This window comes from Tachysurus vachellii, chromosome 24, assembly GCF_030014155.1.
Source record: "Tachysurus vachellii isolate PV-2020 chromosome 24, HZAU_Pvac_v1, whole genome shotgun sequence".
NCBI lineage: Eukaryota > Metazoa > Chordata > Actinopteri > Siluriformes > Bagridae > Tachysurus > Tachysurus vachellii.
Window position 1 is genome coordinate 16,125,634 of NC_083483.1, and position 17,190 is coordinate 16,142,823.

General features: G+C 41.4%; 2 protein-coding genes across 2 annotated transcripts in view; both read left to right on the forward strand.

Moving 5' to 3' along the window:
• LOC132839494 (B-cell receptor CD22-like) overlaps positions 1-5,308 on the forward strand; it is a 35,610-nt gene extending 30,302 nt beyond the window's left edge. The window contains exons 12-13 of the mRNA XM_060860501.1: positions 4,644-4,730; positions 4,911-5,308. The gene's annotated coding sequence lies outside the window, so the exon portion shown is untranslated. The remainder of the gene's footprint in view (positions 1-4,643; positions 4,731-4,910) is intronic.
• The window catches only part of LOC132839485 (B-cell receptor CD22-like), an 88,315-nt gene that overhangs the window by 25,249 nt on the left and 45,876 nt on the right, over positions 1-17,190 (forward strand). Inside the window, exons 2-4 of the mRNA XM_060860478.1 lie at positions 12,738-12,821; positions 13,131-13,472; positions 14,797-15,045. Of these exons, the coding sequence (XP_060716461.1) occupies positions 12,764-12,821; positions 13,131-13,472; positions 14,797-15,045 (649 nt within the window). The 5' untranslated portion in view covers positions 12,738-12,763. The remainder of the gene's footprint in view (positions 1-12,737; positions 12,822-13,130; positions 13,473-14,796; positions 15,046-17,190) is intronic.

Consider the following 17,190-nt stretch of genomic DNA (forward strand, 5'->3'; position numbering starts at 1 on the left):
TAACATTTTGCACCAACAAAAATGCAGCTCTGTGCATTAAGGCTCTTGGTGGTGGTTTGTGTGTTTACATAAACACAGAATGGTGCAAGAACTCTGTGCTTGTTTCTAGTTACTGTTCATTGTTAATAGAGTTTGTGACTGTTAGATGCAGGTTATTTTATTTACTACGGGATTTCACCACGGTTTTCATTGTCGGAGTGTAAATTCCCCACAGCGCTAATGCTAAATAGGCTCTATGTGAACTCTATGGTGCTATTAGCGATCTGCAGAATGTTCAGCCCAATGGACAGTTTATCATTGCCGGAGATTTCAATCATGCAAATCTCAAGTTTCCGTAAATTCCATCAGTATGTGGACTTTGCAAAGACACACTGGATCTTGTTTACACAACATTCCGGGCGCGTATCGTGTGGAAGCCCGCCCCACCTCGGCTATTCAGACCACATCTCTGTTATGCTAATTTCAGCATACAGACCACTCGTCAGATCCTTTAAACCGGTTCTGAAGCAGGTTAAACCTGGCCAGCAGGAGCCACCTCTGCTCTTCAAGACTGCTTTGAGTGCACTGACTGGAACATCTTCAGGGAGGCTGCAACCTACGGCGACTCCATCAACTTGGAGGAGTACACGTCAGCAGTGACCAGTTACATCAGTGACCATCTCAAAGACCATACAGTAACTACAAGCTCCAACCAGAAGTTGTGGATGACTGCTAAAGTGCGTGCTCTGCACATCTAGAGACCTAGCCTTCAGAGCATGGGACAGGGCAGCCCTAAGAACTGCAAGGGCCAAACCCAGCACATGCCCAGACAATCCACAGCCACTTCTAGGACAGCGGAGACACCTGCCACATGTGGCAGGTCATACAGTCAATCATGAATTACCTGCCTGTGATAGTGATGCCTGGCTCCCAAATGCACTGAATGACTTCTATGCTCAGTTTGAGGTGCAGAACAAAGTGGCAAGGAAGACTATCCCTCCCCCTAACGCTCAGGTACTCTGTCTATCCACGGTCAGTGTGAGGAGAACTCTATGCAGAGTTAACCCACTGATATCTTCACTGACATTTTCAACATTTCCCTGAACAGCGCTGTTGTGCCTATGTGCCTCATGACAACCAACTTCGTCCCTCAGAGACCTCAGTCAGTCCGGATCGGGAACAGCATCTCCAGCACCACCACACTGAGCACTGGAGCCCCTCAGTGTAGCATGCTCAGCACACTACTCTTCACCTTGCTGACTCACGACTGTGTAGCAACGCACTGATCGAACCATATCATCAAGATATCATGATTTCAGAAGAGCACAGAGTGACCACTCTCCAGTGAACATTGACAAATCACCTGCAGAGATCATCAAGAGTAGCACATTTATTGGTGTTCATCTAGCAGAGAACTTCACCTGGTGATTCAACTCCAGCTCCATCACCAAGAAAGCCCAACAGCATCTCTACTTCCTATGAAGGCAACATTTTACAGAGGGACTGCTGCAATGACCTACAACAAATACACACTCTTCCAATATACATCCATGTCTACAACACCACCATATCAAACTGCTTACATGCTGTTTTGCACACTGTTTTGCATGACACATTACAATAACCCATGTAACTGCTGATATAATACTGTGTTCATTACAGTATTTCTGCACATGGAATATTGATTAAACATACAGTATTCACACTGATGGCTGGGACTGTTGTGAAAAATCCTTGAACCTTAGGAGAATACACATTACATTATAATATTATTATAATTATTATTATTACATATATATATAATTATTATTATTATTAAGACGTGGTGTAATGATTAATTGAAGATAATATATATATATATGAGATATATATATATATAAATAAGAACCACATTGGAGTCAGAGGGAATGGTTATAGGTTTATTGGTTATTATAAACATTCTCAGTAATCGGAGGGCGAAGTAGGGGAATAGTCTGGGGATCCAGGGCCATAATCAGAGGGAGAAGAAGGAATGTAATCTGGGGTTCCAGGGCCGGAATCAGAGGGAGGAGATGCCAAGGCAGGACTGAGAGGACGGATATAGTCATGAGGCTCTGGAGGAGGAGGAGAAGCGGGAGTCCCGAGCTCAGGGTTGCAAAGCTCAACATGAGGACAGCCATCAGTTTGGGTTCTCTGATCCACGACGTTAGGCAGAGGGGTTTGAGTCGAGGACGTGCTAGTAAGAGGCCCTCTCACAATATGGAACAGCAGATGAGGATGCTTGGGGAGGTCAGGAGAACAGAGCTGTTCCAGACACGTAATGGGCTCATGGGTAATATGAAGTAGCTGGAAGCGGCGATAGCTTTCCATGACATCAGCGGCCATTGGCCTTGGGTAGGGAGACGGACGAGGATGGGGAGGTGTGGACCTGATAGGGCGACTAGCTGACGCGAGGGATCTGAAGGGAGATAAGAGGAGTTAGAGGAGATAGAGGAACGAGAGCTTGAGATAAGTGTAAACAAGCCCAGCCTGAGCAAGGACAGGTTGAGATCATAGCATGAGATCATAGTATGAGATCATATCAAAATTCAAGCAGTTAACAGATTAGAGGAGTCAGCAAAGAACTCCATTGTTTTTGTACACAAGTAACATTATAGTAGCAATAGCTTAATAATAATAAGGAGGCGCGTGGAAACGTATATATAGAGGAGAATTTTTGGGGCCAAATGGGTATGCGTAAAAAATCCTGTAACTCTGCAGGTCCGTCCGGAGGGTTTTTGTTTTTTGCATGCCGATGCTCTTCATGAAGATGCTTTTTCTTTTGATTTTTTGGGATTTCTTTTGTTACTTTCAAATTGGCAATTTCTCTTAGAGAATTGTTAGCTGATTGACCACAATAAAGAAGTTTGCTCATTCTCATCCAGGTCTGAGGAGTTTTCCCATTGTTTTAATTCGTATTAATGTTAGTGCTATCAGTAAATTAAGTTTAAGTAACAATTATATAGTATAAAAGCATTATAAAGTATATCAGTATAATTCACCCTGGTATGTGCCGACTTGGAGACGGGCTCTAAGTTCCCACAGGACTACTTACTAAGCCCTTAGCTCTGTCTTTGTTTTATGTAGCAACATGGTCCTGGAGAAACGTTGTCTCATTTCACTGTGTACTGCAAGTTATATTCAATTCAATTCAATTCAAGTTTATTTGTATAGCGCTTTTTTTACAATTGACATTGTCTCAAAGCAGCTTAGTTAGCAAAAGGTTAGTATAAAGAATAATATAAAGATTAATAGAATGCAAAATTCAAGATTAATATTAGATAGATTTAGTTCATAATGTGTGTCAGGTAACATGGATCGGAGTGATATCTGCTCCACGCAGACTCTCCACTGGTCTCCCACAGGGCTCAGTACTTGGTCCTCTTCTGACCGGATCTCATCATGTCTGGCAGAAATATCATCATGGATGACTGCTCATCAGTTAAAGCTCAATCCTAGCAAAACTGAACTGCTGATCATCAGGTGATTCATCCCCAGGTCATGATCTTGCTATATCCTTGTACAGCAATCTGATCTCCCCTTAAGCCACAGCTCACAACCTTGGAGTAACCATGGACAATCAAGTGTCCTTTTCCTCTCATGTTGCTAATGTGACTCGCTCATGTCGGTTTCTTCTCTACAACATTAGAAGGATTCGGCCATTTCTGTCCACACAGGCTGCTCAGGTACTTGTTCAGTCTCTTGTCATTTCTAGACTGGATTACTACAATGCACTGCTGGCAGGTCTACATATGAACGCAATCCGTCCTCTGCAAATGATCCATAATGCAGCTGCCCGGCTTGTTTTCAACCTGCCAAAGTTCTCCACACCACCCCGCTGCTGCGATCCCTCCACTGGCTTCCGGTAGCTGCACACATCAGATTCAAAACACTGATGCTGGCCTACAAAGCCAAAAATGGACCAGCTCCCTCTTACCTCAAAGCCCTCATCACTCCTCGCACTGCACCCCGCACCCTCAGATCTACAGCACTGCTCGACTGGTCCCACCATCTCTCAGGGTAAGAGGCAAGTATACTACAAGACTCTTCTCTGTACTGGCACCAAGGTGGTGGAATGAACTTCCCCTAGAGGTCCGGACAGCTGAGTCACTGGCTATTTTCAAGCGGCGGTTGAAGACTTACTTATTCAGGAAACATTCAGGAATTATTCAGGAATCTTTTGCATTTAAAAAAAAAAACACCTTTGACACTTTTTCATTGTAACTTTGAACAAATGTTTTAAACTCATGGTATCTTAAGTATGTAACTTAGTGAGCCAGCATTAATGTATTCAGTGTTAGAGATTTAAGCACTTATGTATGTCGCTCTGGATAAGGGCGTCTGCCAAATGCTGTAAATGTAATGTAAATGTGTATGTATTTATGTAAGTCTGAGGTGACTCAGGTGACTGTGGGGAGAAAAAACTCCCTTAGATGGTAAAGGAAGAAACCTTGAGAGAACCACCACATATGGGTGACACTGGAGGGTGTGATTATAAATATACAGTCTAACAAATAATAAGGTTATATATGGTTTAAATGACAAAAAAAGCTTTTTGACTTGGCTTGAATTGTCTAATAACAGTGGTGACTTACTGTAAATCTTCTGCAGAACCTAATCATGTTCTCCACTCCTCCTCTCTGCAGAACACTGGACCGAGTGCTAAAGACGACACGTATGCAGCTCTAGACTCCACAAGCTGGGCAGTTGATGATGTGTATCACACACTTGCAGTAAGTGTTTACTCAAAAACACAGATATTTTTAATATCTTTGATGATGATGGTCTAAATGAAAAATATTTCATTGTTGTAAGTCTGTCACATTAAATGCAACTTTTTACAATGTGAGCTTTGTACAATGTTTTAGATATTTATAGATACAACAAGGTGTGACCTCTTTGGTTTTTCACAGATTTTTCATCCCAGTTCTCCTGCTGACTCGCCCACATCCTCTGACTATGAGAATATTGCAGTGAGCATTTTGATCCCAAAACCACCACTAGATTAAATACTAATTTAATAATAAATGTTTTATATGAAAATGTGCTACAATACAATGAGGCTGACTCTGTGTGAATCCTGAGACATCTAGAGATCTACCAGCTCCAGTTAGACTTTTACATCAATACAACATTTGTTTGACTGTATATTTATAATCACACCCCCAGTGTCACCCATATGAGGATGAGGTTCCCCTTTGAGTCTGGTTCCTCTCAAGGTTTCTTCATTTACCATCTAAGGGAGTTTTTCCTCCCCACAGTCACCTGAGTCACCTCAGACTTGTTCATTGGCGATAAATACATACACATTTAAATATATCTAATATTAATCTTGAGATTTTGTATTCTATTAATCTTTATGTTATTATTTATATTAACCTTTTGTTCTGTGTTTATGTTCTGTAAAGCTGCTTTGAGACAATGTCAGTTGTAATGTGCGCTATACAAATAAACTTGAATTGAAATGAAAAAAATACACAGCTGTAACTCCAACAGTACTTTTCATTCATTCATTAATTTTCTACTGCTTATCCAAACTACCTCGTGTCACGGGGAGCCTGTGCCTATCTCAGGCGTCATCGGGCATCAAGGCAGGATACACCCTGGACGGAGTGCCAACCCATCGCAGGGCACACACACACTCTCATTCACTCACGCAATCACACACTACGGACAATTTTCCAGAGATGCCAGTCAACCTACCATGCATGTCTTTGGACCGGGGGAGGAAACCGGAGTACCCGGAGGAAACCCCCGAGGCACGGCGAGAACATGCAAACTCCACACACACAAGGTGGAGGCAGGAATCGACCCCCAACCCTGGAGGTGTGAGGTGAACGTGCTAACCACTAAGCCACCGTGCCCCCCAACAGTACTTTTATATTAATTTATTAATCATTAATATTAATGATCGTATATCAGAGTGTGTGGTGATGACTGATGTAAATAAATGTTAGTAAAATGCTTTAACACACATTTCTGATGTTTCTGATTTTATTTCTATTTTTAATTTCAGACATTTAGTAACATAGTAACGTGGATAAAATGAATCCTGATACAGATAATGAATAAAGAGCTTCTCACTAAAGTGGACAAACTCCGTAACATCAGCAACTTAGAATATAACGCTATGGGAACACCCCTTGTGGAAGCTCTGAAGCTCTGTGTGAAATCACTCCAATCTATTGGCTAAGGAGATCATGTGACGAAGCACAACATGACAAGGAAGACCATATAAGGGCATGTACATCACATGACTCCAGCTTCTTTGACTTTAGGAAGCGCTCTGTGTCTATTGGTGTCAGTTGTCTCTCGAGTTGTCTGAGACAAATACAAAACAAGATATATAAAGAATAGGGTCTTCTCTTCTTTATCATGGCATGTACTCACCTCTCTAGGGAGCCGATTATGTCCTCTGTTCCACAAAGCAGACGGACCATGCCATCGGCCATTCCATGGCTGCATTGCTTGCCACAGAGAAGAAAAGGACAAATTTATTTTTTTAAACAGCCCTGATTTTCCTAAGGGCCTGATCGTTCCATGCTGCAGTGAGGGGCTTGGATTATCACGGGCTAGCATTGCAAAATTCCCAGTGTAAATTCTGAGCCTGCCGTCCAGCACCAGCGGTCAGCTCCACCAGGTGGAGAAAGGAACTCTACGCCTGTGGTGTAGGGTTTTTAGGGATGTGCCTTTAGGGCCATCAGTTAGTCAGTGTTGTTTTCCGATAATTGATACAGAAACAGTCAGTGGTCAAGGTGAAGAACTTTTATTAACAGAACTCATGTCCGACATAAGACGCATCACATACGAACATGGCTCACATGTGTTCTTGCTACCTACGCTCCCAGGGGGTGGGAAGACATTCTTAAAGAGCCCAACACATGTTTAAAGTGCAGCACATTAGAACATACAAATCACATTGTATTTATGAACAGATCATTTATCACAATGATATACATTCAGCTAAGTTTATTGATCATGAATATATAATGTATCGTGTGCTGATGGTGTGAGTTGCCATGCTGGCCATGTTGGTCTGAAGTCATATGATAAACTCTGGGATGAAGAGACCCTCCTGACTCTCTGAGTAGGAATTCTGAGTTGAGGTGCCAGTTTTCTTTGTTTTTCCTCTGAGTTCTGAGCTTTAGTCAAACACAGCATGACGTCCTGATTGGCACACAGTGATCCTGGAATAGACTCCTGACTCACTGTGACTCTGACCAGGATGAAGCACATGTACTGTATATATCAGAATCAGAATCAGAATCAGAAAGGTCTTTATTGCCAAGTATGTTTCCACATACGAGGAATTTTTTCTAGTACAGGAGCTCCACAGTGTAAACATATAGCAATGGTAAGACATGAACACATAAATAACAGACAGTTGTATGTGCAAATTGTAATATAAGTGTGCAAATTAAAGTAAAAATGTGCAAATTCAAATGTAGATGTGCAAAATAAAATATAAATGCGTACTTGTAGACAATGTAAGAAAAGGTTTTGTTCTGTGTATGTTAGGTGTTCATCAGATGTATGTTAAGTGTTCATCAGATGTATTGCCTGAGGGAAGAAACTGTTCCTATATCTGGTCGTTTTGGTACTCAGGGCTCTGTAGCGTCGGCCAGATGGCAACAGTTCAAATAGTAAATGTGCTGGATGTGAGGGGTCCAGAGTGATTTTTCTTTGCCCTTTTGCTCACTCTGGAGAAGTACAGGTCTTGGAGTGTAGGGAGAGTTGTGCCAATGATTCGCTCAGCAGTCCGGACTACCCTCTGTAGTCTCCTGAGGTCGGATTGGGTGGCTGAGCTAAACCAAACAGTCACTGAAGTGCAGAGGATGGATTCGATGATTGCAGTGTAGAACTGTTTCAGCAGATCCTGTGGCAGGTTGAACTTCTTCAGCTGGCGAAGGAAGTACAACCTCTGCTGAGCCTTTTTCACAATGGAGTCAATGTGAATGTACCACTTCAGGTCCTGGGAGATTGTGGTTCCTAGGAATCTGAATGACTCCACTGCTGTCACAATGCTGTCCATGATGGTGAGTGGGGGGAGAGCAGGGGGGTTTCTCCTGAAGTCCACGATCATCTCCACTGTCTTGAGCGTGTTCAGCTCCAGGTTGTTAAGGCTGCACCAGACAGCCAGCCGTTCAACCTCCAGTCTGTAAGCAGACTCGTCACCGTCCTGGATGAGGCCGATCAGTGTGGTGTCATCTGCGAACTTCAGGAGCTTGACAGAGGGGTCATGAGAGGTGCAGTCATTCGTGTACAGAGAGAAGAGCAGTGGGGAGAGAACACAGCCCTGGGGGGCGCCAGTGCTGATGGTGCGGGTGCTGGATTTGAGTTTCCCCAGTCGCACTAGCTGCTGCCTGTCTGTGAGAAAGCTGGTGATCCACTGACAGACAGAGGAGGGCACGGATAGCTGGGATAACTTGGGCTGAAGGAGTGATGGGATGATGGTGTTGAAAGCAGAGCTGAAGTCCACAAACAGGATCCTCACATAAGTCCCTGGTCTGTCCAGATGCTGCAGAACATAATGCAGTCCCATATTGACTGCATCGTTCACAGACCTGTTTGCCCTGTAGGTGTGTGTGTAGGAGTGTCCAGTAAGGGTCCAGTAATGTCCTTCAGATAAGCCAGAACCAGTCTTTCAAATGATTTCATGACCACAGATGTTAGGGCCGAAGGTCTGTAGTCATTTAGTCCGGTAATTTTGGGTTTCTTTGGGACGGGGATTTGAAGCATGAGGGTACTTCACTCAGCTCCAGTGATGTGTTGAATATCCGAGTGAAGATGGGGGCCAGTTGATCAGCACAGGTTTTCAGACAGGCTGGTGAGACACTGTCTGGGCCTGGAGCCTTTCTTCTTTTGTTCTTCTTAAAGACCTGACACACCTTATCTTCGCTGACCTGAATTTTAGGTGTGTTGGAGTCAGGGGTTACAGCAGGTGAAAATTGGGCTTTTTCAAACCTACAGTAGAACTCGTTCAGGTTGTCTGCCAGTTGTTGATTCACCACAGTGCTGGGGGATGGTGTCGTGTAGTTGGTGATGGCTTTCAGACCTTTCCACACTGAAGCTGAGTCATTAGAGGCAAACTGAGCCCGTAGCTTTTCAGAATAGTTTCTCTTTGTTACTCTGATCTCCCTTTCTAGTGTGTATTTGGCCTGTTTGTACAAGACCCTATCCCCATTCTTGTGAGCATCCACTTTGGCCTGACGGAGCTGGCTGAGTTTTGCAGTGAACCATGGTTTATCGTTGTTGTAGGTTAAGTGAGTCCTGGTAGGAATACACAAATCCTCACAGAAACTAATATATGATGTTACAGTCTCTGTGAGCTCATCCAGGTCGGTGGCAGCATCTTCAAAAACAGACCAATCAGTGAGCGAGAAACAAGCTTGTAAATCCTGCTCCGCTTCCTTAGTCCATTTTTTTACAGTCCTTAATACAGGTTTAGCTGTTTTCAGTTTCTGCCTGTAGGTCGGTATCAGATGAACTAAGCAGTGATCAGAAAGTCCCAGAGCTGCCCGTGGGACAGAGTGATATGCATCCTTTATTGTTGTGTAGCAGTGATCCAGTGTGTTACTGTCTCTGGTGGGACATGTAACATGCTTTAGAGCGGACCGCGACGCAGAATCAACGGGGAAATCGCGCGGCGGTGGGACGTGTTTTTACATCAATGAAAGGTGGTGTTCTGATGTAACTGTGTTATATCACAGTACAGCTACTTTAACCAGCCGAAAGCTACTGAAATACATTGTTTTATTTTGTCTCACTGCAAATTAACATATAAAACATATGATGTCACTTTGGATGTCAGTATTTAAATATATTTACTCTGTGTGTGAATTCTGTAACCACATCACTGTTATTATGAATAAAGGACAAACCTCTGCTGCCACATCACAGTATTGAAACTTGATTATTCACACTTTTATACACTCATAGTTTTTCTCACACAAATAAGAGGCAGTAAGTAATCCATACATACAATTAACATAGGCTTGATTAGTTTTATTTCATATTTAAAGTATGGTTTACATTAACATGGGGAAAACATATTTAAAAATAATGTACTTCAGCACTCGGATAAGAGGTAGAAAATGAGTGAGAGAGAGAGAGTGAGTGAGTGAGTACTTCAGCACTGAACATTTCTGTTCCAGTTAATGTTAAGGAGCACAGGAAAACATATTATATTATCCATATTATAATAAGAGTGTGTTTTAGCTCTTGTTTTACAGTTAAACAGTTTGACACATTGTCCTACTGGGTGTTGATAAAGTAGAGAGTTCATGTGTTCACACATATGGACTGAGGTGTTAAGACGACTCTGTACAAAGTGCATGAACTGTGTTTAATCTCACACTAACACACTGTGCTCTCTTTAATAACATGAGAATTGTTCTAGTTTTTATAGGATTTTAGAGAACCATTGTGTTGTGATCCATTTTTTTCAGCAGCAATTCAGCTGTGGTATTAAATACACAAGTACACAATACAAAAACATCACCAGTTAATGAAGTAATTGTCAGCAAAGATGCATGACTTGAACCAGCTAGCATGATTACACACAGGATGTGCTGAGAATGTTAGCGTCACCTGCTAAGCTATTTCCTTTCTCGGTTTTTAAATAAAAGCAGCATTTTAATAGACGTGCCCTGAATGTAACTGACAATGTAATCCCACAGCAACACTCCTCTTCACACTTTATTTTCTGCTCATTTGTCAGACAAAAGAGTCTAAAAGTCACGGTAAGAAACAAACTTCATATTTTTAATGGCTATTTTCTCTCATTAATCTAATATCTACATTTCCTGAACATTGACAGGTTTCCTGTTCAACATATTTGAATTCATGTCTCATTTCTTTATGTTCAGCAACTTTTAATTATCACATATGAGCTCGAATATCAATATTGTGATCAGTTATTTCTGATGTATTGTGTATTGTGGTGCTGGTGGTAAAAATGCAGCTTGTTTAAGTGACTAATTCAGTAATTAAAGAAAAGAAAATTGTGTTTATGCAGATCATCATCAGACAGACATCTTAAGCATACACTCTTTAACTCACACTTTTCTTTGCTATTTGGCTGTTGAACACGAGGGTCATGTAGGCACTGTGGAGGCAGAACATACAGTACAAAGACTTTTATTATGACACATATCATGTAACACAAAATGTTTTTAGGTATCATGAGATAATATTGAGATATTTTGGTTGTGTGGCGTAAATGTTGAAAACTAAACCAAGGGAAATGTAAATGTAATTCTCTCGTATAAATTATGCGATGAATAATGAATGAAGTAAAACTGAAATGCAACAATGAGTTTTCCATTACATGACATTTGAATGTGTCTCAGTTCTTGCGTAATTTTTTCCTGCACAATCAATACTATCACAATCACTGCTGTTTGTCCAACTACTCCATGATCTTATATTTACATAACTTCCTACACTAGTTATAATGCTAATGAAGAGCAGGATGAAAGAAGCCGCAGGATACATAAAGAAACTGTCATTGATCACACAGCAGTATGTACAGTAATGGACGTTGATAAATCACACACATTCTAAGCTGCTCTGCTTCAGCACAACCACATTCATTTCCACATCACCATCTTTAGTCAACAACTTTTCATTAAGAGCACAGTCAGCACACCCTGCTAAAAAAAAACAGCATTGCTGGTCCAGCATAAGGTATGTTTTGCATGCTGGGACCAGCTTGGGATGGTGGTATGCTGGTCCAGCATTAGGTGCTGGTTGCTGGTGTGCTGGACGACCAGCCTGGGATGCTGGTGTGCTGGCCGAACAGCCTGGGATGCTGGTGTGCTGGCTGACCTGCCTGGGATGCTGGTGTGCTGGTCGAACAGCCTGGGATGCTGGTGTGCTGGCTGACCTGCCTGGGATGCTGGTGTGCTGGTCGAACAGCCTGGGATGCTGGTGTGCTGGTAAACATATGTTGTCTATGATGCTAGTATAATCCCAACAAGAGCACAACAAAACCACAACAAAACCCATTTGTTACACATCACATTTCTTAGTGCATATTCATAGTTAAATAAAGACCAAGACAATTTTCTAGAGAATTGCAATTCACTTTTTAATAAAGAAAAACATTCTGGATATTCCTATCATTTACATGGCTTTCTTTATATATCATGCTGGTTTATGCTGGATCTTTCAGCAGGGCAGTCGTCTGCTGAAGTCTACTTATAATCAGTTTACTGTATTACACTTTCCTACCACTAGGGGTTTCAGCTCAGGAGTAGTTCTAAATATACAAACATCCCAATGCACAGGAATAAATCACTTTAAGTCCACAGAAACACATGCAAACTTTAAAGTGAGGTTATTTTGACCTGCTTTCGTGTTTAACTTTATTTTAATGTATTGTGTTTAACTTTAGATGTATGTCCTTCATATGTCGGATTCTGCTAAATCTATTAATCTGTAATTAGTGCATGACAATTAAACACATTTGAATCATTCATTAGCTGCTCTGAACAGAGCTGGTATCAGTGAATTCATGCACAGATTTTAATTTGTAGCTTGTGAATGTTCAAGTGCAGTGATTTATTAATATTTCTGTAAATGTCTAAAGAGTCTCCTATTATTGGTACAATATAGTATGATTATTATGTAAGAAATGACAGACAGTGTGTGTGGTGTAAACTCCTGAGTGATGGAGTAGTGTGATGAAGCAAACTTACTGTCTCCACCTTACTGAAGTTGATTATTTTATGTTTTAGTTTGTATATAGAATCTTTATAGAAGAATGATGTCCCTTAAACCATCTTCTCTGCTTTGTCTGATCTTTGTCCTCATGATCACAGGTGAGTCTTACCTTTATATTATCACGGTCACACACACTGGAGACAGTACAGGCTGATTTAATCACCAAATCTGTGCTTGTTCTTAAGGTCAATTTAAGAATCATGAGTAAAATACAAAAAAATATATGCCTGCTTTTTTTATTTCTCTGTGAATAAAGGATCAAAATGCAGATTCAGTTTGGATATTAATTCCACATTACAGTTTTCTTCCAGTCATGAAGAATAGTTTTTTATTTATGAGTGAACTGAGTGTTTGATGGGGTTCAGGATAATAATCTCTAATCACCTTTTTTATGTATCATGTTTCAGCTCTTGGGAATGAATGGAGTGTGAAATACAGCCAACTTAGTCTCTGTGCTTTAAAAGGATCTACAGTGATTATGAACGTCACTTACACACACCCACCAGGTCTTACAGTGAGAAAGAGGTTTTGGGTAATAAACCCAATTAAGGGTAAAGAGTTGACTGATCTGTATAATGAAACACGTTACTCAGGAAGAGTGATGTATTTAACAGATGTACAGAATCACTTCCCCCTCAGACTGAGTGATGTGAAGAAAACAGATAAACAGATGTACTGCTTTAGAATCAGAACAAATGAAGATAAAGAAAGATACCTGGGTTTTCCTGGAGTTACACTCAGTGTTACAGGTAAAGAAAAGCATATTTTTTATATAATTACACCAAAATTTATTTGGACCCTTAAGCAGCACTTAGTCTTCTAATTTTATTTTCTACACTTATAATTTTCACTCCATTAGAAAACATCTCAAACCAAACACCATTTATTTTAAAGAAAGACGCCACAAGCAAACTTTTCAACCAAAACATTATAAAATGTTTAAAAATCTACAATATAATTAGACAGAAAGTAAGTGGACACTCAGTAGTGGCTTCATTACCGATCACAGTGTAGTGTGTTTGGAGGGTTCAGGGAAAGAGGAAACTAGAGGCAGGATTGGAGATCATTATTTAACCTTAATTTATTTTTATAATTCACTTTTCAGTCCACACATTATGTCTCTACACACACACACTCGCACACACACACTCGCACACACACACACACACACACTCTTCCTCTTCCGTCCCTTCCACAGTTCACTGCAACAGGTCACAGTTATTAGCTCAAATCTCCACAGGTGTATAAACCTTACCACTCACTGCCCCCTATTCACAAACCAGCACTCGACCACAGCCACACTTCCACACACTCACAGTGGTTTTGTGTTGTTTGCCATCTGTTGTTTTGCAGAATTTCTTCTGTTAGACTGAAAATAAACTGTTTTGTTCATTTCACCTTGCTCTCTTTTCCATGAGGCTGATGATGATGGTTCTTTCCTTAATGATTGTTTCTGCTGAATTATTCTCCCTCTGTGCCCATGCTCGTTGATCCTTTTTAAGTCCTATCTGTATCTTTGATGTCTGACACAAGCCTTGATTCTGTTTCTTTCTTGTTTTTCTTGATTTTATTCACAATAATCCTGCTTTGGGTTTCTGCCTGTTTATTGTCTGTTTTTATTCACACATCTCTAAACGTTAAGCTGGTCTCAAGCTAGTGGATGTATGTAATTAATTACCTGTTTCATTCAAGTGTCGCTAGCAGAGTAACACATGGTGTAGTTCATAATATTAACTATGGACTAACTTTTACTATCTATTATTTTTATATTCCTACACAGAACTGTTTTGGGGAAGTGTTTTGCTTGTGGTACCTTTTTAGTGAAGACTAAGATAATGTTCTTACTGAAAAAGTTTCTTACTGAAGAGTCCTTGAAACATTTATATTGCTACATGTCAAGGTTTTTCTGTCAAAGTACAAAGTGTTTTGTCTGATTGATCTGATCATTAAGGGGCTGGTAAATAGTGACTGGTCTCCAGATAGAAAATAACTTTGAGAGCAGAGTTTTAGAAGTAGACGCTCTACTGGCTTCAGGACGACTTTCATGATTTAATGCTTCTCTTCTTGTTTAAGATCTTGATCTTCAGATCGCTCCTGCAGAAGTGACAGAAGGACAATCAGTCGTTCTGACCTGTAAAACCATCTGCAGTCTGACTGATCCAACATTCATCTGGTACAAAAACAGCAGAAATTTAACCACAAATACCAAGGACAATGAAGTCCGTCTGCAGTCGGTCAGCAGTGAGGATGCAGGCAGTTATAGCTGTGCTGTAAGAGGATATGAACATCTCCACTCTCCTGATCAAACCCTCAGAGTCAGATGTGAGCTTTATTTACCTTCTTATATATACTTTATAACCTGATAGTTAATAAAGGAAAACACAATAAAGTACTGGTGTAAGTAAAGAAAAAACATAATGACAACGTTATCATAATTTATAAAAAACTTGCCATCCATGCGAACTTGTGTGGATGGCATTAACACAAAAGGGGGAAGACCCAAATACTCTTATATTTAAATAAATATTTAAAATACTATTTGTTGTCAATATTAGTACTTACAATAAAAATTGTTCTATTATTGTTGTATTAACTGAATCTATTAATAATTCTTGAAGCAATTTCATATTTGTGCTGATTAGTGAAATAGAGTGATAATTAGAGCAAATATTTTATTTGTTCTTTGTTTATGAAAGTGGAATTCATGTGTGTGTCATGGAGTCACCAGGTCCTTCTCTCACTCACCAGCATTCACATTCCCCTGAGTACTAATCAGCACCCCCTGTTTTGCATTCACCAATCAACACACACTCTGTATAAGCCACTCTCAGTCACTCACTCTTTGTCTTGTCTCGTATGCACTAACGTGATTTTTCTCTGCAGTCATTCAAGCTCCAGACTCCCGTTTGTTTCATAGCTATCGGCTTTCCTTCCTTCATCCTCGCTTTCGGAGCGACAGGATTCCCTCCTGCATCTACTGCCTCCAGTTGAGGATTCAGTGTCTCTTATTCCCGTGATATCCCCGGCGGGTGTGTGTGCTGCAACATTGTGGTGCTTCATACAGTTCAGTTGCGATATATATGTTCACAGACTTCAATAAACATCTCTCTGCTTTGCTTACCCTGGTCCGTAGCGTGTGTATCATTACAGAAGACCAGACCCCATAACGGAAGCAAGATGAACATCCCAGCATCGGATCCCATTCACAAACTAGTGGATCTCCTTCGCTCATTGCTACAATCCAGCACCACCGCACCAGTCATAGCACCATCTTCCTCTGCCACCGTAGTCGCATCCCCCATGGCCAGCCCAGCTCCCTACTCTGGTTCGGTGGTGAATTGCACTGGATTTTTGCTTCAATGTTCAATTAGTTCATTAGTACCCTAGCAGCTGTGAGTGGGTGGAATGAAGTGGCGTTGATTACAGCCTATCATAATGGATTGAATCCATCATTACGGATGCATCTCGCCTCCTATGATGATCAAATGGGATTGGAGAAATTCATTCAATTGTCCATTCGCATGGATCATCACCGACTAGGGTGTCTAACAATGGAAAGTTCACCACCCGGGTCTCCCAGCCGACCAGAGTTCGCTCCTCCAGAACCTACACCCATGCAGGGTGCAGGTGGATTCCTCTCATCTCTCACTGTCAGAACATCAACAGAGAATTAATCATGGATTGTGTCTTTACTGTGGAGCTTTGGAGCATACTGTCACCTCATGCCCTATTTGCCCACCACGACACCCAGTGAGTGTTATCCAGTCCGAACCAAGTGTTGATATCTTTTCTCCATCACTCTGGACCCGTGAGGACCCGTGAGGACCCGTGACACTGACAGTGGGAGCACTGCATGTGGAGGACATCACCCTTCTGGTTCTGGAGTATTCCACCTCGGATATCATCCTCGGGTGGCCGTGGCATATATAACACCACCCGGAGCTCTCTTGGGAAACTGGTGAGGTGAAGAGGTGGAGTTCTCACTGTTTGTCAACCTGTTTCCCTCAACTGCCTTTACGATGTAGGCCATCAATATCAAGGGAATTGTTTGACAAGGGAATTTCCCCTGACCAGCGGGGAAACATTTGGATCTGCGGGAGTCTGTTGTGCAGCTGAGGTGGAGGCAATCTTCATCGCTTCCAGCTCGAGCTGTCGCAACTTTATTTGTTTCTCAACCTCTGGCTCCATCCTGCGTATTTCTAATCGCATCTCAAACTCAGCCAAAATAAACAAAGTCATATCCATAAAGCGAAGAAACACGATCCTGACCCTGCCTGTTTGCTTGCGAGATTGTCATTAAAAGCTGCAAATGGATCATCAGCCTTACGACTCCTCATTACAGGCGCATCATCAATTTCAGGGAGCCATTAGAAGACACAAAAGGGCAGCATATACTCGTTGTTCATGCACTCCGTCATACCAAGTAGGTCAGAAGGTATGGTTGGCCACGTGGAACATCCATCTGAA